This window comes from Stegodyphus dumicola, chromosome 6 (genome assembly GCF_044657685.1).
Source record: "Stegodyphus dumicola isolate Sdum_Otavi_A_Nest chromosome 6, ASM4465768v1".
Taxonomy (NCBI): Eukaryota; Metazoa; Arthropoda; class Arachnida; order Araneae; family Eresidae; genus Stegodyphus; species Stegodyphus dumicola.
The window spans coordinates 21,996,399-22,018,462 of record NC_140773.1 but is presented as its reverse complement, the minus strand read 5'-3'; the positions used below and the strand labels follow the sequence as shown (position 1 = coordinate 22,018,462).

The 22,064-nt window shown below is 33.9% G+C and overlaps 1 protein-coding gene across 2 annotated transcripts in view; it reads right to left on the bottom strand.

Annotated features, from left to right (window-relative positions):
• The window catches only part of LOC118205227 (syntaxin-1A-like), an 83,454-nt gene that overhangs the window by 30,215 nt on the left and 31,175 nt on the right, over nucleotides 1–22,064 (bottom strand). For both annotated transcript variants that reach the window (XR_015041449.1, XM_085817884.1), the window contains exon 5: nucleotides 247–355. Coding sequence is in view for 1 of the 2 variants with exons in the window: in XM_085817884.1 (XP_085674010.1) it covers nucleotides 247–355 (109 nt within the window). In the remaining variant the exon portion in view is untranslated. The remainder of the gene's footprint in view (nucleotides 1–246; nucleotides 356–22,064) is intronic.

The window sequence follows — 22,064 nt, the reverse complement described above, 5'->3', positions numbered from 1 at the left end:
GCTAATGTACTGAAGTCCCCAATTGGGTACCAAGGTTCCCAAGAGGTAAAAGCTTTTACATTGTTGGTAATATTAAAATAAATATCTTAAAAACCTGTTGATAGATATATTTTAAAAATATTTAGTTTCTTTAAAAAAATAGTTTTTATGACAGAAAAAAAAAACATCTATAATGATTGATTAAGAAAATAAGAAAATACATTGAAAACTGAGCGGGTTAAAAAAGGATAAATTTCTCTTTCTTACTTATTTCTAATTGTCTTTTTAAAAGTTTCTTTTTTCTTTCTTTGTAGTTTGTTTGAGCTGTTGAATATTCTGCAAGTACGTCTAGGAACTTTTGACATAAAGTGTTCAGCTACAAAATAAATAAATAAAATAAAATAAAATAAAATCAGAAGTAGTCGAAGAGAAATAATAGAGTTCAACAACAAAGTTGTAATGCTAAATAAAATACTTTTAAAAGATGCATTATATGTGCAAAACGTACTCGAAAAATGTATTGATAATTTAAAAAATTTTAACAGCATATAACTAAAATATGAAAAAAATGCATTCTAAATTGCATTTCAACAAGATCTGACCTAAAAACCATATTCAGCACCTTCTTTGTAACTCACTTTCACGTGAAGTGCAAAGAATGAGAGCAAAGTTTTCATAAATCGCATATTATTATTCATCTGATGGTCTTTGGATCATCTGATGGTCCAACTATCGCATACAGGTATTATAATTCATCTGATGGTCCAGCCATCGCCTATATTCATGTGATGGTCTTTGGATCATCTGATGGTCCAACTATCGAATATTATTATTCATCTGAAGGTCTTTGGATCATCTGGTGGTCCAGCCATCGCATATATTCATATGATGGTCTTTGGATCATCCTGATGGTCCAACTATTGCATACAGGTATTATTATTCATCTGATGGACTTTCGATCTTCTAATGGTCTAACTATTGCATGCTATTACAGAGGCTGTTCGCACATTTTTTAGACGATTTTGGTAAGCGGTAATAAAAAATCGTTTGCTGCAAAAGAAGTAATTGCAATTGTACTATGTTTTTAAAAGTCAAAATTATCGTCTGTGGCTTGAAAGTTTTGTTTTTATTCAAAATGGCGAATTTAACAAAGCAGTGGTTCGAAGGCTACATTTACGCTCTTTCCGAAGAGAAACATGCATACTCCGTTATCCAAAAACGATGTGAGAGTCATGGTTTTGTGATATCTAAAGCGTCGATAGTTAATATCATCAACAAGAAGGGGGGGAAACCGTTAAATTGGAGCCTCAAGTGGGACAAAAATTCCAAACAAGTATCGAAGGAAAAAACGGACATCTTCGACTATTGCAAAGGTACGTTGTTTAATGTTAAAAGAAAATCCCCTAGTCAAAGGAAAGTTGCAAAATCATTAAAATGCTCGGTGTCCACTGTAAACAAAATGATAAACGTTAATTTAAATCTTAAGAAATCGAAAAAACGCAATGTGCATCGTCTTCTTCCAAAGCATAACGCTCAACGCAGGACACGCTGCAGAATTCTATATGAGGAACACTTATCCAAAGAAAAATGGAAAAAAAAAATGTCACAATAGATGAAGCATGGGTGTATTTAAATGACTGTAACACACACACACACAAAAAAAAAAAAAAAGCCATTTATTATCATAAAAGGGGAGAAAAAAATTTTAAGTACATGGTTCAAAGAATCGAAAGAAAGTTTTTCTAAGGGAGTCATGATTGTTGCTGGTTTTTCTTATAATGGCAAGTTAAAAATAAAGAGAGTGAAAAAAAAAATGTCAAGATTAACTCCAAATACTATCAGAAACATATTTTATCGCCAATTTTTCTGAATGAAATACCATTGCTTTACCCACAGTGCCATCAATCTATGAGATTCCATCAGGACAAAGCTAGCAGTCACACATCAAAATCCACTGTAAATTTCCTAAAAGAAATTGAAAAAAAAAAAAAAAAAAAAAACTGGTATCAAGACCCTTCACTGATATCCCTACTAAATCTCCCGATGTGTCACCTATGGATTTTTGTGTTTTCGGACTTTTAAAAACTGCATTATCCAAACGTTGTCCCAAAACTCTAACAGGACTCTGGAAAGCTGTTCGGGAGGAATGGGATAGAATAACACTTCTGCCACTTCAAAAGGCATTATTATTCTGGAAATTGCGGTGTCGAAAGATAGTTCAGAATAAGGGATGTCAATTAGAACATTTAAAACACAAGAATTTTATTAATTTAGTTTTGTGAATACAATATACATCGTCTAAAAAATGTCTGTATTCATCTGATCATCTGATGGTCCAACTATCGCATGTTATTATTCATCTGATGGCCTTTGGATTGATAATTTTAAGTCCATTTGGCTACTTGGTAGACAGTGCATTAATTATTGAATTTCATTAGTTTGGCTGACGATCAATTGTTATTTGGAGAATACAGTTAGGCAGTTGTAACAACATAATTTTTACTCGTATTTAACACAAATATTATAGGCATGGAAATACAAAATTCAAGTGTTTCTTAGAATCATCAGGCGCTTTATTTAGGGTATGAATTTCTGTATGTTAATAACTTAAGATTAGGGGAAAGGGATAAAGTTTGTAGATAGTTTCTCCTCATAATCTTAGTTTTTTTATTTTACTTTCACTTCCTTAACTTCCGTTTTCTTTTCAGTTTATCAAAGCTAACTGCTATTATTAAGGTCAATTATTATTATTATTATTATTATTATTATTATTATTATAGTAATGTTATAAATATTATTATTAATTATTATTATTAGCCCCAAAGGGGCTTTTAGTTTCGAAATGGGATAAACGGCGTATCACTTTATAAATTGTTGCTACCAAATATTATGGCCCTGTTAAGAAATTAAATAGTGAGGAATCTGAATGTATATGTATATTCCTCACATTGCAAAAAAACAATGGTATATAGAGGCATCAAATTTTGAACAATACAGTCCTCCACTCGCACTTGTGCATTTGGAAGCCAGGATTTCGAATTTCGAATTAGTTTTATTATTTTTTATTTCAGGTTTTTTAAAAATTGTTACTGAAATTTTGATTAGCAAACTCAGCGATTTGAAAGCGAACAGCGGCAACAGTGTTTGAAATACACTCATATCCATAAATTAAGGATAATTCGGAATCACGCGGAAATCGAACTCTAAAATAAATATATCACCTGTAAAATAACTACACACATCTTCAAGAATGATATGCAAATTTCAGGAAGTAACCAGATGACACCGATGGTACGTCACAATGACGAGAGTGTAAGAGAGTGATATATAAGGAATACAGGCAAAGAAGTAAAATTGTTCGCAAGCGCTTTATAAGCATTTCAGTGCAATAACCGAATAGTTATGACACAAAGGACGCATTTGGATGATTTTTTACGTGGTAGAATTATCGGCCGTCTAGAATGTGAGCGTACCCAACTGGAAGTATCAGACGAACTTGGAATTGCCCAGAGTGTCATCTCCAGGCTTTGGCAACGATTCCAAGATGATGGTAATGTGAGTAGACGTTACAGCACAGGTCGCCCCAGAGTTACAACGCCGAATGAGGATCGGTATTTGGCAGTTACTGCCAAAAGAAACAGGCGGAGCACAGCCTCAAACCTGTCTCGTCAGCTCTTTTCAGCCACTGGTACGACAATTTCAAGGCAGACCGTGTACAGGCGCTTAGGGCAGATTGGTCTATATGCTCGTAGACCTGTCAGATGCGTTCCACTTACTACAACTCACTGTCGCTTGCGGTTAGCCTGGAGTAGAGGGCATGCATTGTGGACACCGCAACAGTGGGCTTGTGTGATGTTTTCCGACGAGTCCAGGTTTAGCTTGCAGTCTGATTCTCGCCGAATTTTCATATGGAGAGCTCCAGGTACCCGTTACCACCAAGAAAACATCATTGAACGACACCGTTACGGTGGTGCAGGAGTGCTCGTTTGGGATGGCATAATTATGGATTCCAGAACTGACCTGCATGTTCAAATTGGAACCATGACAAGCCAAATCTATCGGGACGTCATTCTGGAACAACATGTACGCTTGTTTCGGGGCGCCTTGGGCGCGCAATTTGTGTCTATGGATGACAACGCTCGTCCTCACTGTGCAAGCATCGTAAGCGAATGCCTTCATTTGGAGGATATCACCCGTATGGACTGGCCAGCATTCTCACCGGAGTTGATACCAGTAGAGCACGTGTGGGACATGCTTGGCCGACGTGTTCCAGCCCGTGAACCTCCTCCTACATGTCTACCGGAACTTCGGACAGCATTGCTTTTTAAGTCGTGTAATATTCCCCAAGATCAGATCGATAATTTGATACTCAGCATGCCTAGGCGTTGTACGGAGTGTATTGCATCGTCTGGGAGACATACAATGTATTAACAATCATACCAACCATGTAATATTGGTTTTTTGTAAATAGGTTTTTTTTTTGTAATTTGCTCCAGGGAGAAAAAATCGCCAGTTTTTTTAATAATATCAAACATATAGCATCTTTTTTTGCTCTTTACCTTTTGTTTAATCAATTAGCTTTACAAATAAGTCAAATTTGTTTTGCTTCTAACTCTTCGTTTACCTGATTTTGCATTATCCTTAATTTATGGACATGAGTGTAAAACATTTTTATCTCCAGCGCTGGAGACTGTTGCATTAAGAAAAATGTACGATATTTATTTATCTTTCAGTTTTAATTACGAAACTCGGCTCTATGAAAGCAATGCTGTGGCCGGAAATAAAGTACTTTTATCTTCCACCCGCCGACATGTTGCCTTTCAATAAAGCCTAGGCTACTTTCAAACTTAATCTTTAATGTTATTGGGTAATAAACTGAGCGATTTAAAAGCAACACACACATTTCGTACGAATATTGTTTTTCACTTTTTAATATGATTGATTTAAATTAACATGTATTAAAATTATGATAAGTCTAATTAGAAGTATCCAATACTTGTATGAAATTATACTAGCTGGACTCATTAAAATCATTAAATACTTTTCCCTTTCCGCGATAACTATTTTAGGCGGCTAGTTTTTAAAGAAATAATATAGCGAATATAAAAATATGTGTGGCAACATCTAACGCTCTAGCGGGAACTCTAAAGATACTGAATTTTCTGTGGGGAAGTGCGAAGAATATGATATTTAATAAATAAATTTACCGCATAAAAAGTTAATGAAAAAAAAAGACTTTTTTTTTTCTAGCTATCTTACTAAGTTAATAAAAAAATATCTGTGTGATAATTATTGTAATTTATTGTATAAATAAATAAATTGAGAAGAAGAAACTTTATTATATCGTAAGACTAGTGCGACATACCTAGACTACTGGTTATCTAAATGGTAAAAAATTCGTGTTTATAAATTTTATTAATTTTATCCAAGAAAGCAGACTGTATGAAATTTTATTGTAATAAATATTGGAAATAACAACATAAGATAGTATTACCACACATAATTTAAATTTTTTTTTAGATTCTACGATTTATTCCTATTTTTTCTTGGGCTACCCGAAATAATCTCAAACATTTTCACTTAGCAAATAATAGTGGCGCCATCTATTTCTAGTAACGTATACTAGAATTGAATGGTAAATACATTTCTTATTAAAATGTTATTCAATGTTATGTTTATTCGAATGCCAATTTTCGAATTTTGATCGGTACAAATGTCCTCGCCAGCTTCGTTTAAATAGAAGTTATGAGTTTTTTTTTTTTTTTTTTTTCATATTTTCAGAGAAGTGTTGCAGTATCTAGCTCGGCAGCATTGCATCTAATATAATGTAATATTGCATCGAACATCCGGTTATTCATGCACACATTATCCATGCAGAGAAAGGAACGATAAAGAAAGAGAAAGGTCTTACGAAAATTTTCCAATAGCAGGATATTTAAAGGATATGAAAAAATTGTTAGTTTTGCTTAGCAATTCATGATTTTCAGCATGGTGAACCTCACTGTTCAATCATCGGGAAATAAAATCGATTTCGTAAAGTTGAAAGGCTTTGCGCATAAGCTTTGTAAAAGGCTTTGGATTTTCAAAACATAGGTGAAGAAAATAAGAAAGAATGATTGCAGAAAGACAAGAATGGTGAAACCTTTAGGATATTCGAGATTCTAGATTCAAGAGTGGCCAGTCGAAGAATGGGAAAACAAAACTGAACATAAAGGTAACGGTTTTCCTACCTGTCCCGCAAACTGAATGACATAACAGGGACTGAAAAATCAATCAAAGCCACCCTAATATGATTGAACTCACTCCACTGAGTCCCGCAGTCCCCAAGAACATCAGCAATTTAAAGGCTCCGCCATAAGATCCACCGCTGAAGTGATCAACCTAGACCACCGGCCCAGTGAACAGAAACCACGGTGGGGTGGGCTTGCTGGCTTGGAGCTTCGACTGGTCGAAGATTGATTTGCTACGTACCAATATTACGCACGCAGCCCTCCCTTCAGGCTTTACACAGAATACCGAGGGCAGCAGTGGATGGACGCTCGATGGTCCAGGTGCTATTCGGCTACTGAATACCCTAGTTAACGAAGACTCTCGCCACCTGGACCGTGAAAGGTGGAGATGAACCCCACCCTACAAACCATCAGGAACCGCCAAGTTCTTGAATTTTATACCCCCGTGGTCGAGACTGCCTAGGTACAGATCCTAGCCAGTAGCTTCGCAGAATACTCTACGTCGACCCACAGGGGGAGGGAAGTTGAAGGTAACAACAACAAGGTTCTTGGCTTCCCCACCCTGTGAACTAAATCACACTACGGGTCTATTCCCCCTTTGGGCACTTCGTGGAGGTTCAACCTCCACTATTACCCTTCCAAGAGAGCAGCGCACCACCTGGATAAGACACCAGGTAGCACTGGTCGTCAATTGCTCCTGCCAGTCGCATGGGCGAGCCCATCGCAGTGGGCCGTTACCCAACAAACCGAGGGGAACTAGCCCTCCGGCTACGGTTCCACACCGCTCAGAACATGCCAGACCCCGAGGCCGGCCAATAAGTGACCTTTCCCAGGGCCTTCAAAACCACCAAGTTCATAAATTTTATACCCCCGTGGCCGAGACTGCCTAGGTACAGATCCTAGCCAGTAGCTTCGCAGAGTTCTCTACGTCCACCCCCGGAGAAGAAGATGAAGGTAAAACAGCAAAGCACTGAAATGTTTGGACAAGCTGTGAAGCTATATGGTTCAATAAATTGAGTTTGAATTTGTCAAAATTTCGGGCAGCATTCGCCATATTATTTGAAAATATTCCAACACGGCTGGTTGGGGTGGAGAAGAAGAAGAAAGAGAAACCGGAAAATAATAATAATAATAATACTTAGTAAATAGAAGAAAATAAAAAGAAAGGGGGAGCAAATTTTTTACAAAAGGGGGAAAAAATCAACTAATGTTTTGCTTATTATTTTCATTAAATTTTACAGCACAGAAGAATTTTAATTACTACGCTAAATAAAATTTTTCATATTTTTAATATTCCCGTGAATAATAGAAATAGACGTTTATTATGTACTTCTAAGACATTGTTTCAATTGATTTTATGAACGTGTACGCGATGTAAATTGACTTAAGGTTTTCGGTAAATGTGTAAGTAGCCTAAAAATAAAGACTGAAAAAAAAAAAAAAAAAAAAAAAAAAAAACTACGTATTATATACAGACTTATTTTTCACTGTTTACCTTGTGAGCCATTGGTTGGTCATAACAAATACTTCTTTTCTGGAAAAAGATTTAACAAACTTGGTGATATTATGCCAGTTTCCTCACCACTCAAGGAATAATTTTATATAATATATATATATAAAGTAAGAAATTTAGAACTAATGTTTCACAAAGATGAAAATTTTGAAATTCATAATAATAAATTTCAAATAATCTTATAAATGCAACAAAGAATTTAATAAATGTAAAAACCAAAACTTTTAAACAATAAAAAAAATTCAAAAAAAAAAAATCCTTAAAGAAATTTAAAAAGAAGACAACAGAAGAGTAATTCAATCAATTTCAATGTTACTTCAACATGGGCAAGGAACATTGAAATCAACTGAAATCTCTCTTCTACAAAAATCCTTGCTTTTTTGTATCCAGAATTAGCTGATGAACCATTTCAACATATTTTAATTATAATAGTTCACCCGAAAATACTGGCCCTTCGCCAAAGTAAGGGAAAAAATTCAAATAGAACTTGCGCTTTAATTAAAGAGAATTCTATTTTGTTAAAAGAATTGAAACCAAAAGTGAATAATTAATAAACTTCAGTGAAAGAATAAATCAAAATCTTACCTGTAGACATATATCACATAATCCAAAGTAATTTAAACTTTAGTGAAATTATAAAACTTAGCTGAAAAAACTTAATTAAAACTCACAACAAGTAGTTAAAAACCTTGAGCACTCTCAATTGAATTGAAAATGTTCTAATTGAATGACAAGTTCTAATTGAATTTCTTCCTTGCTTTGGGGAAGGGCCAGAATTTTCGTGTGAACTATTATAATTAAAATACATTGAAATGGTTCATCGCTAATTTTGGATACAGAAAAGCAAGGATTTTTTTTGAAGAGAGATTTCAATTGATTTCAATGTTCCTTTCCGCTGATGAAGTGGCATTGAAGTTCATTGAATTACTCTATTGTTATGTTCTTTTCCTTTTAATTTTTTTAAGGAATTTTTTTGAATTGGGATATTGATTGTTTAAAAGTTTTGGTTTTTACATTTATTAAATTCTTTGTTGCATTTATAAGATTTATTGAAATTTACTAATTATGAATTTCAAAATTTTCGTCTTTGTGAAACATAAGCTCTAAATTTCTTACTTTATGCCTTTGTATATATATACATATATACAGTTTTTGGGAAAAACTGGTTCTAATTTCTTACTTTATATGCATATTTATATAATGAAAAAAAAAAGCAAACTGAAAAGTTCAAATACATATGTATATATATATATATATATATATACATATATATATATATGTATATACAGTCTTTGGGAAAAACTTTTTATAAATTTCTTACTTTATATATATATATATATATTTATATAATTAAAAAAACAAACTAAAAAGCAGTTCAAAACCTAGTCCAACTGCGCGCTGAAAGCAGCAAGAAGTGGTGATAATAATGCAAAACAAATTAGTAAATAATACATTTAAAGTTCATCCTGTAGTCAATTCGGAATAAACATGAAGAGATAACGAGAAACTAGAAATCAAAATTACAATGGCAAACTGCTATAAAAAAAGGAAAAAAAGGAGGAAAAAAAAAAAAAGCCAAAACATAAACAGAGCAGCCTAAGGCAACAAAGACATAAATTAAAGTTTGATACTGAAAATAATCTTAGAAAAAATAATCAAAGTAATTTGCGTCCTTATCAGTTCAACCTCTACAACCCGAAGTAAATGATGCAAACCAGTGTAAAATAATAGCATCAAAAACATAAACAAATTTTAAGAAAAAGCGTAAAAAATATTATTATCTGCAGACTGAATCCGAAAACAAAACTTGCAAATGCAAACAATCCAGCACAAGCAAAAACAAAAATGTTTGTAAATTTTGAAATCCCACAGGCGATTTTAAACATTTAAAAAAATTATAGAATCAAAATCTTAAACAAGCAAAAATGCTTAAAAATATAATAATAATTTTCAATTTAAACGGACCGAGTCCAAAACAGCTCTAAAAGAATTTCTTCATTTTCTCTTGACATCTGGTATCCAACCATATAAAACATAAATAATCCAAAAAGTAAAAAAAATTGATAAAATAAAAGTAAGGAAGTGAAGAGTTAGTTTTTAAAATCTATAAAATTAGAGCAACAAAATTTTGAAATGAAGAAAATATATTAGGGCAACAAAAGTTATATATATATATATATATATTTGAATTTTCAAGTGGAAAGAAGTTCATAATCAGAAGAAACAAAGTTCGAAAGTTCGTTTGTTTGTGTTAATATGGCTAAGCATACGAGAGCTAGCTGTCTAAAGGCAGAGAAACCTTCGAGGAGGACTCCTTATGGGAAACTGTCTCGCATTTATAATATGCATATGAAATACCATGAAAACGTTCATGTAACTAAACCCGATCTGCCCGGTCATTCATGGCCCATTATAGGTCATTAAAAAGGCCATTTGGTTGCGATTTAAAATATATGAAACATTCTACGGTGGAGGGGAAAAAGAATCTTTTTATAACAACTTACAGTTTAAAATTAGGCAAAAAATAATCTTTGAAATATCATATTTTGTCTTGTTTAATTCCGAAAATGAAATGAGTTTAGTTTAGTTACATTTAGCATTCCAATAATGTAAGAATTTAGATGTAAGTCTCTCTTTGTTTTTTTTTTAAAAAAAAACATGTACTGAGAAAAGAAACATTCCGCATCAACACTAATTAAATATGCATACTTGGTATTCTTTGTGCACGCAAAACAGCTCTAAAAGAATTCTTTCATTTTCGTTTAGACATCTGGTATTTATCATAGCTTTGAATTTGAATTACCAGATTGATTCATCATCAGCTCACTCATTTTCGGCTCACGAAGCACTTTTCAAAGTGAACTTCTCTAGCAGAGCTCCTTCGACTTATTCTATGTTTTACAAGTTAATGATAACTACAAATAGTATTACAAGGGTAGAAAAAAGCAGTATCGTAGATAGAGGAGAGGGGTAGTCCGTCGCTGGCGGTACATTTTTGGGGGAGGCATTTATTTATAGGGGTTAGTGTGATGCAGGTGAAGAATAATGAGATTCTAAATTGCCATATGAAAAAAAAAAATTAAAAGAAAATTAGTTCTTACTATCGATGAAGTATTCAAACAAATCACCAAGACAATCAATCAAAATTTCTTAAACCTTTTTTATTCCGCGAAAACTTTATTGAAAATTACGAATATAAACTAAATTATGATCATGTGACTTAAAAATAAGGAAGAACCCCTCATTTAGAGAGAAGTTCCTTTCATTCTACAGAAACGTGGAAAAGTTACAAATATTGCAACACTATTGCGAACTTTCCTCACAATTTCCTGTAAGTGTTGCTATAGTCAGAACAGATTTCTAAATAAAAAATCAGTAAAAAGGCTTTTTTAGAGCTACAAATGTACATTTTGCATTTAAGAACACCTTTTCGTACTGTCTACATAGTAGCAGTTGGAGCAATCAAGCAGACCTTTACAATGTCCATGATGGTTTCATGTACACAAAGCAAGCAAAATAATATTATTTTGAAATGTTGAAACTCAAAGTTTTCCTTCAAAAATAAACGTACATTTGAATTTAATTCTCTATATATTATTTTGAATTATTTTCATGTCAGGAAGAGCGGTAAATTCAGGGATCACGCCAGACGGCAACAACATTTAGAAGAGACCCTGGACGGCAAATTCAGGGATCGTCTCAGTCGACAAAACTATGGCACTTCTTCCTATTTGTCTGGATCTGAATGAATCAGTGACGAAAGTATGTCACATTGTTTGTCCAACACTAAAAAAGGTATACATAGTAGGTTATTTGGGGCTAGTGAACAAAGAACTACAGGCAACCTCATGAGTTCATGTCACATGGTTTGTCCAACACTGAAAAAGTGCGATAAGTGAAAAAGTGCTTGAAGAAAGTATAGTAAATCACAGTGGGTTATTTGGGGCTATTGAATAAAAAGTTACAGTGAACCTCATGAGATCATAACAAAGGGCTATCAAAGAACTCAAATCATTGTTACTGAGTTAGATTTTCCAAGACAGATGACGTCAGAGCCACAGATGATGAATGGCAAAGGAGATGGTTTTATTCTACAAAGTTTGTTGGCGATTGTCTTTCTATTTTTAGTTCAGTCAGGAACATATATGTTAAGAACGAAAGCTTTGCCAAAGTTTCTGCTCCGTCAGATTGCAGAAGGAAAAATATACTCCAAGTTTACTTTACAGGGGCTATTTGTTTTTGCGCATGCGCGAAATAGCTGTCGAATCGGTGTCATAATTATCAAGGATAATCAAGGAAGGAATCATTTATGAAGTACTTAGGCACTAGACCTTTACCTTCACATCATCTATGTAATTAATATTTACTTCAAAAGAGGGGTTCATCAAGTAAGATAAAAATTTTGAAAGCCAAATTAAATGGTTTTAAAGAATCTGCGTCAAAGCAGCAGATCCAGTTTTGTGCATGTGTGAAACTGTTCTCGTGCCGGTGTCGAAGGTCACGTTTGTCAAGAGTTTAAAGTTCTGTGATACTATGTCTCCACCCCCGACCGTATCGACGCAAATCAAATCAAGGATCCACGTAAGTAAATTTATTAATGAATGATTTATTTTAAGTAACACAATCTACGGAAAATACGAGCTTACATTATCACGAAAAGTTTTGTCAAAGAACGAATCTATTAGTTTGTAGGATTCTCCACTGTGTACTTCTAAGTTACAGTTGGATGCGAAGAATCTTAAGACCTAGTAAGCGAATGATCGCTTGAGTTCGTGAGGTAGAAAACAACAGGTGAGAAGGGTGAAATAACCTTTTATTATTTCCAACTAAAGTTTAAAAGCCGATACTCGGGCTTAAACTTAAGAAACTAAGAAATAAACTAAACTAATCTTAACTAAAAAGATATAGCCAAAGCTATCAAGATTCTAACAGAGTTAGCTTCTTAGCGCTAAATAACGGCTAAGCTATCAAGGACCTAAAGTACGGCCGAGCGTAATAATAGCTTACGAGAGAGTAGCCTAAAAAGACAGACGTGTGCTAGCCAGAATATCTGGTATCTCTCTCCCTAAGACAGTAGAACTTCGCGGTTAAATACTGCTCTTCCTCATTAGTATTCAGACATGATTCTAAAACTACGTTCTGGCCGGAAGAGGTAAGTTGAAATTAAGAAGCGATAGGAAAGGAAATTTAACTCAAAATTTTAACTGTTAATAAAATTAACATAATCCTTACAAGTTCCTCGGTTTTGTGCCGTATTCCTCAATTCCGGGTACCATATTTCAACGAAAATATCCATTTGAACTGCTATCGAATACGATTTAACGATGTTTTTGAGTGACATCTGTACGTAAGGACAGAATAAAGGATTCTTTTTCCCCTTATAAAACTGATTTAAAATGGATTCAAAAGAGATTCGTTTTAGGGGACGTCTGTATGTACGCATAGGTATGTATCTCATATAACTCAAAAATGTATGTATTAACTCAAAAACCAGTAGCCTCAGAACGTTGAAATTTTGTATATAGGACTGGCATAACATTTAGTTCTGCACCTTCCTTTCTTGTTGCAATCGGCCGCACCAAAAAGTATATATATGTAGTATCCGTAAGTGCGACACAACCACCAGAGGGCCTCACCGATGCGCCAGCAGCGAGGTGAAAGATGAGTATGACATAGACAGAGAGACTCTTCTGCTATCCCATGCGAAGGTGGTGAGCTGCACGTGAAGGTGTAGAATAAGGAACTGTAGTTTTCCACGCGAAGGTGGTAAATTGGACTGTACTGTTTAATACATCAGCAAATGCGAGTAGGCACTAATCGGTTATGTGATAAGACTGGTAAAAGCTATACATAATCCTCTTTGTATCAAACGGCACTTGTATTTAATCTAATTTGTACCTTTTCTGATTATCTTTATTAAATGTTCTGTGGTGTGGAAAACAAAGTTGGAACTGTTATTTAGCATCTTCAACTCCCCTACTACAGAAAATCTGGGGGCCCTGTCCGAGATATTTGGATATTTGGATACTTCAGAGAAGGTACTGTGAAAACTTTGCTTTATTTCTTTCATGAAGATAGTGATACTTTTGTTTCGTTTTTAAAATGAGTTTCCTAAATAATTTAAAGAAAAGTGATTTAATAGTAATTGCGGAACAAATTGGACAGACTGTTCCAGAAAATGCTAAAAAAGCTGAAATTAGAAGAATTATCGAAAATTCTGATGTTTTCAAAACGAACGTTGAATTTGTTCGTGGCGTCGTCAAGTCGATCGCAGAGGATCGGACGCCTAAAACAAGTAATGAACACTATTTGTTAGAGATCGAACGTCTTAAATTAGCTCAAATTGAGAAGCAGATTGAATTAGAAAGTTTAAAATCACAATCATTATCGAGTGATAGAAGAAACGCGCAGACTAGTGTTGAAGATATTATTAAAAGCGTCAAAACACTAACTATAGCTGTACCACAGAAACCGGAAGCTATGCATTTGTTTTTTCAGTCACTTAAGAAAGCTTTTACTACTAAAAGTGTACCAGTGGAGTTAAAATCAGAAGTGTTGGTTAATATATTAGGTGATAAATGTAATAATGTTCTAACGTATGTTTCTGAACAAGAAATCGCGGATTATGATAAATTAAAAACTCTAATCTTGAAAGAATTTCAGCCAACACCGCGTGAGTGTTTGAACAATTTTAAAAATGCGCAGAGACATTCATCTGAATCACATGTTCAGTTCGCGTCTCGACTCAGTGCAACTTTCAATTATTATTGCAAGTTAAGAGAGGTAGATGACTTTAAGAAATTGTGTGATCTTATTGTATCTGATAAGTTGTATGAAACTCTTGATTCTAAAACAAAGGAACATATTAGTGTTCGGGAGGGTCAAAGTTGGTTCCCACCTAATCAATTGGGAAGAGAATGTGATTTATTTTATTCATCCAGGGGTAAATCTTTAGTTGATACCAATAACACACGAATCGAAACTCCAGAAAATAAAAAGCTTAATTTTTCCAAAAACAATCTTAGAAAAGCTCAGAGCAATTTCAAGGATTCAGGGAAGTTTGTAAATCAGGGCAGTAGTAAACCAGAAAGTATTTGCTATGTTTGTGGGAGTAAAGGGGAATTATTTCATTTTGCTAGAAATTGTCCCAAACGGTTAGGAAAGAAGGTTTAGAAAAGTTGAAACGCGTTTTAGAAGTAGCCAAAGAATATGGTTTGGAGATTAATTTTAAGAAATGCCAATTTTTGAAAAGAAAAATAGAATTTCTCGGGTATGTTATTGAGGATGGTACAATTCGCCCCTCTACTGAAAAAACCAGGGCTGTTCAAAATTTCCCGGAACCCAAAAACCTTAAGCAGATTCAAAGTTTCTTCAGCCTTACTGGGTATTTTAGGAAATTTATTGCCAATTATTCAAAAATAGCGAAACTATTAAGTGATCTTCTTCGTAACGGAGCAGAATTCAAATTTGGGCCTGAACAAAAAGATGCATTTAATAAATTGAAAGAACTTTTATCCACAAGTCCGGTTCTTCATATTTTTAAACAAGGAGCACCATTAGAATTGCATACAGACGCAAGCAGTCATGGTTTCGGCGCTGTATTGCTACAAAAGTCAGATGATGGACAGTTACACCCCATTTACTTCATGAGTAAAAAAACGAGTCTCCAACAAGAGAAGCTATCTAGTTATGAGCTTGAAGTTTTAGCTATAGTAGAAGCTTTAAAGAAATTCAGGAATTACCTTTTAGGATCTAAGGTCAGGATAGTTACGGATTGCGATGCTTTCCAGAAGACCATGTTTAAGAAAGATCTAACTCCTAAAGTGGCGAGATGGGCGTTACTTCTAGAAGAATTTGACTACGAAATTGTTCACAGATCTGGGCAACAAATGAAGCATGTGGATTCCTTAAGTAGAAACGCGGTCATGGTGGTTACTTGTTCTCAGGGAGAAATTACAGCCAAAATTGCAGCTGCGCAAAGAAGTGATGAGCGTCTCCAGTTGCTAAAATCCTTAGTCGAGCAAGGACTAAAGAAAGATTTTCTAGTGAAAAATGGAATATTATACAAGTTTGACAGAGGTCATGAGTTACTTGTGGTACCCGAAGCATTAGAGCTAGAAATCATACGTAGTATCCATAACAAGTAACATTTTGCAGTGTCTAAAACAGAAGATCTGCTAAAAAACGACTTTTATATTCCTAACCTTAGAAAACGAATTGAGCAAGTTATTTCAAATTGTGTAGAATGTATTTTGTGCGACAGAAAACGAGGTAAGAGCGAAGGATTGCTCAATCCCATACCAAAAGATAGTATCCCTTTGAGCACTTTTCATATCGATTTTATAGGACCATTACCTTCGACAAATAAGAACTACAATCACATCTTAACCGTGGTTGATGTATTCACAAAGTTCGTATGGCTCTATCTAGTAAAGTCTACATCAGCTCAAGAGGCATTGCAGAAGCTGAAACTGCAACAATTAACTTTCGGTAATCCTTTGAGAATTATAAGTGACAAAGGTACGGCGTTTACCTCTAAAGACTTTGAAGATTACTGTTATCAAGAGAAGATCCAGTACATATTTACAACTACAGGCGTTCCTAGAGGAAATGGACAAGTGGAAAGAATTCATCTCACTCTGATTCCAGTCCTATCTAAATTATCCATAGATGATCCAACCAAGTGGTACAAATATGTTGGCGATGTACAAAGGATCTTAAACAGCACTAAGAGCAGAAGCACAAAGAGTTCTCCATTTGAGCTTCTCACTGGTGTTAAAATGAGAAATCGAGAGGACTTAAAGATTATGGAAATTCTTGAAGAAGAAGAAAGAAATACTATGATGAAAGATCGAGAAGATATGAGAGAAGAAGCAAGAAAAAACATTCTAAAAATTCAGGAAGAGAATAGAAAAACATACAACAAAAAGAGGAAAGAGGCACAAGTATACAATGTGAACGACTTAGTTGCCATACAAAGAACGCAATATGGAGGTGGTCTAAAGTTAAGGCCAAAGTTCTTCGGTCCATATCGTGTAACAGCGAGGAAAGGCAAAGATCGTTACCAGGTGGAAAAAGTGGGACACCATGAAGGTCCTGGATGTACCACTACAGCAGCTGATCTCATGAAGCCGTGGGCTTCTACTATATAAAACCATGTGTGGTTCTTCCGCACTTTTCTTTTTGTTTTTTTTCCCTTTTCTTTTGTTTTTTTTTAAATTTATTTTCAGGTGCTGTCTTGATGTTCCAGTGTTGCTGATCCGTGTTTTCGAGGACGAAAAAGTGTCAGGAAGGCCGAACTGTAGTATCCGTAAGTGCGACACAACTACCAGAGGGCCTCACCGATGCGCCAGCAGCGAGGTGAAAGATGAGTATGACATAGACAGAGAGACTCTTCTACTATCCCATGCGAAGGTGGTGAGCTGCACGTGAAGGTGTAGAATAAGGAACTGTAGTTTTCCACGCGAAGGTGGTAAATTGGACTGTACTGTTTAATACATCAGCAAATGCGAGTAGGCACTAATCGGTTATGTGATAAGACTGGTAAAAGCTATACATAATCCTCTTTGTATCAAACGGCACTTGTATTTAATCTAATTTGTACCTTTTCTGATTATCTTTATTAAATGTTCTGTGGTGTGGAAAACAAAGTTGGAACTGTTATTTAGCATCTTCAACTCCCCTACTACATATATATATATATATATATATGCCACTATGTTACTCTGCGCAATTACCTCAATTTTTTATACTTATATGTTGGAATATTATGCATTTTTTGCTTTAAAAATGATTGAATAATGTTGTTCTTATCTTCCAGTTAAGGTTTTTACGCCTTTAGTTAATCTGCATGGAATATTTGTAGAATTATCAACAACTTAAAAGTTGTTTAACTGCGGCTAAGCCTATTTTTTTCCCATAACAGATATTTTCACTTTTGTTTACATTTGAAACTTAGCAGAATAGTGAATTCATTCTTCCTGCACCTTTAGTGTCTTTTTGCCGGGTGGGACCAAAAAGAAACTTTTAGTTTTGTGCACCTAAAAATCTGCCTGCTGGCCGAATTGCTTGTTTCTGCGTAGAAGCTGTAATTTTAATTGTAAAAATAAGTTTTTAATTGTTTTAACTGTATTTGGTGTTTTATGTTTTTTTATACTTTTCAATTTTTAATGAAAATATTTTGGGTTTTTATGTATTTTTACTTTGCCGCGAAGTGAGAACTGCATTAATTGTATGAGAAATATCTCTAATGAAATTCGAGAAAATAAGTTTAAATAAAATGCAGGAAAAAATGCGTATAATTTAATATTCCGTACGAGGAAGTCATGTGGTGTACACATCAGCTTTGTTTTTATTTGGCATGAGTAAACGTATTTGATTATCTGTAAAAATTATTCCTAAAATTTTTAAACCGAATTATGCTCCTACTTGTTTGTTATTTTCTTCCTCATTTTCTAAAAGTTACGTAATTTTTTACAAGAAGCAACTAATTCAATATATTTTTTCCCTTCATTTTTAGTTGAAAATACGACATAGTTGACTCTTATTTCCTTTTTCTGAAATTTTCTCATGTCGAGCTAATTCATATGTGTCATTGGATGTATACTGATTTGTACAGTCTATCTTATCTGGATCTTGCAAGTTTTTGCTTTTTGAAAAAAGTAAAGCCAAGTTTTGCAAAGCCCGTTTCTTTACTGCTCGAACTTGACATACCTTTGTCTAACCCTTTTGAGCACAGAGTTGGATGAATCACGAGAACTGTTGGAAATGTACCTTTCTATATTGCCTTCAGTTTCTTTTTGGGGGGGGGCGAGGGAAGTACAACATATATAATTTACTCCCTTTTGAAAATTACTTTCACATGATAGCGATGGAAAATGTAAATTGGGTACAGAATTAGCCTTCGGTGCCCTTGTAAAGTTAAGCCAAGCAATTCTGCTTTCAAATCCCGCATGTAATCAGTAAAAAGTGCAAAATAAAGAGAACGTATTCTTGAATTTTTCTGTACTGAAATTATCTGCTGCTTTGCAGTGGACATACCTGGAAAAAGATCATTTATGATGCCCTGACTTTTATTACAGAGCTGTTGTTGGGAAACGTTGCTCTTAATGTAAACACTAGCATTCTTTCCTTTACCGAACGTCTCTGCCCTATTTTTACTTTCTTGTACCAAATAAAAAGGAAGTATTGTAATTGCGAAAAGTTTCAGGCGGCATATTTCAACGAAAATATCCATTTTGACCGCTATCGAATGCAATTTAACGATGTTTTTGCCTGATATCTGTACGTAAGGACGGAATAAAAGACTCGTTTCCTCCAAAAAAATTATAAAACTGTTTTAAAATGAATTCTGAAGGGAATTTTTCGTGGCGTCTGCGCGAACGTATGTACGTACGTATCTCGCATAACTCAAAAACGAGTAGGCTCAGAACTTTGAAATTTTGTATATAGGACTGCTATAACATGGAGATGTGCACCTCGTATTTTAGTTGCAATCAGCCGCCTACATCAAGTTTCAAAATCAACTTTTTAAACAAGTCAGAGGATTGCCAATGGGCTTACATTCCAGCACCTCGATCTGTAATATCTTTTTATTTGTCAAAGAATTTAACTTCCAAAAAAATCTACAACCACAAGAGTTAAATTACTACAAACACACCTACAGTTATATTGATGACCTTATTACAATTAATAATTTTGGTAAAATTGAACACTCCGAGATTTATCCGAATTGTCTTACACTTAATAAAACTAATAATTCACCAAATGGCATAGACTTTCTAGATCTTCAAATCATTAACTACAAAAAAATTTTACTTTTTGACAAAACAAGAAACTTCAATTTCAATACTAACAAATTAATAAATTGGAACTCCAACATATCCAAAAAAGTAATTAACAATACTATAATTAATCAAATACAACGAATTAAAACTATGTGCACAGATACAATAGATTTACAACGCGAAATTTTGATCCTTATCAAAATTCTCAAAAATTCCCTTTCAATTTATCAACCAATGTTTAATTTCTACAAATAATATAGTACTCAAATGCATAAACATGAAAGTGTCGGGGACGGTTACTCGAGTTTTATAGGATTTCTCTACAGTAATTGATTTTTACTCCAAATCGAATTGACTAAAATGCTTCATAAGAATAAGTTCTTTGAGTATCAGCATTGGTTCATAATTCCTACTATTCGCGGAAACATTTGGCCTGACTAGAATTGCCGGTTTGGCTTTAACTTATGACTCGAGTAAAGACGAAACACTTTCGTATTTACGTATTTTTATCAATTATTGTTCATTGAACGGGAGTTGGTTTGTTCCCCTTGAAAAGTCAACTAATTTCCGATCAATGAGAATGATTACATGTTTTAATTTTTCCTTTTACAATTGAAATATTATTCTTCGTGATGATTTAACTCCAGTCCCCGTTAAAACATTATTAACATTTTGCTTTCAAATTACTTCAAAACATCTTTCAAAATATAACTTACCAGTATGGATGCACACTATTAAAATAATTCTACTTTAATTAAACTTAGGAGATAATTTAATCAATTAATCAATACTGTTTAGGAAATATATATATATATATATAGATATATCCACTCTGTTACCCGGCTCAGTGATCTCAGTTTCTTTGCTCTTATATGTTTGTAAATTGTACATTTTTTGCTTTAAAAATGATTGAATTATGTTGCTCTTATCTTCCGGTTAAGGTTTTTATGCCTTTAGTAAATCTGTATGCAATATTTTTAGAATTATCAACAATTTTAAAGTTGTTTAAGTGCCGCTAAGCCTAATAATTTTTTTATGGCTGCCATTGCTTGTTAAATTTGAAACAGCAGACTAGTGGATTTGTTGCCAATCTAGAGAAACTTAGCTTCGCAACAACAAAGATAACGCCTTCATTTATTATTTGCGAATTAAATCATGCTTAATCCTTTCTGGAATTTTTTCGAGGAAATAAGTGTTTAAGATTTACTTCGTAATTTTTAATACAGATATGTTGAGTTTTTATGTATTTTTGCCTTCTCAGGAACTGAGAACAGAATTAATTGAATGAGAAATACTCAATCGTCTGTGAAAAACTGTTTCTTTTTTGTTTTGCTTGTTTAATTTCTTTTATACATCGTTCTAGCTTTATTAAAGTATTTGAAGAGAACATGTGGCAACAATTAGATAATTCTTCAAATGATATAAATTTTGTGCATTCTGAGTTATAATATAAGCGAAATATAATATTGTTAAGTGAAAATAGCGCCAGAGTGTCTCTATGGTAAACAAATAGAGTGAATTTTAAAGAATGCATTTATTCTATTGTGGTTTATGCGCTGTCGGCGAAGTAGATTTAATTCAATTCAATAAGTTTAAATGAAATTCAAGAAAAAATGCGTATAATTTAATATTCCGTGCAAGGAAGTCATGTGGTGACATATCAGATTTTTTATCTGTGTATGTGTGTCATGTACGTATATATCTGTGCTTTTGGTTTCTTCTGTTCCATCTATTATTTAAAAAATAAATCGACCCATCTTAACAAAACTGACCAACCCTGTTTGCAAATGGATGGAGCTTTTTTTTCTCCCATCTGGCAGTGCGAGGATCTGCTTAAAGTACATAGATTATAGAAACTGGTTCCTCGGATTCCTACCTGTCGGCGCTTCAGGCTAGTCGCAGATCTGGGTCCTTCGGAGTCGTCTCTTTCTTCGTACTATACACACAGTTTTGTCCTACTCTGGCCGCGGATCTGGCTTCTGCAGAGTCTTGATTATTTGCTTTTTTCGCTTCCTCGGAGCTGTTCCTTTTGAGTTGCATTTTGATTCTTTGAATACTGTGCCATAGTATAACTATGTAGTGTATTATTAGGTATTACCTTTTTTATACAATATTAGTGTTATATTTATGTAAAATAATAAATTATATTTTTATTTATTTATTTATTTTAATAAAATATTTTACTAACGTCTTGTAATCAAGAGCTGTGAATTTCTCTTCTTTTGAATTAGTATATATTTATAAACATAATTTTTTCCATCTAATGTATTTTCCAAGGTTGTAGAACAAAGCGTGGACCCTACCGAATAGAAACCTCGACCGATATTTGGTATCATTTTGTCAAATTAGATTAAAAAGAAGAAAAAAAAAAAAAAAAAAAAGAAATGGGAAAATGCCGGCATTGTCAGCAGACAATTTCCTGTTCTTTGGGTTCTGCCTCCAATCTAAAAATTTATTTTTACTCTGTGTTTTACAGTAGCAACAAAATATCAATTATAGTTGTAAAATAATGTAATCTTTAACAAAATTTAGTTTTCGTTATTTTTTAACGTTTAA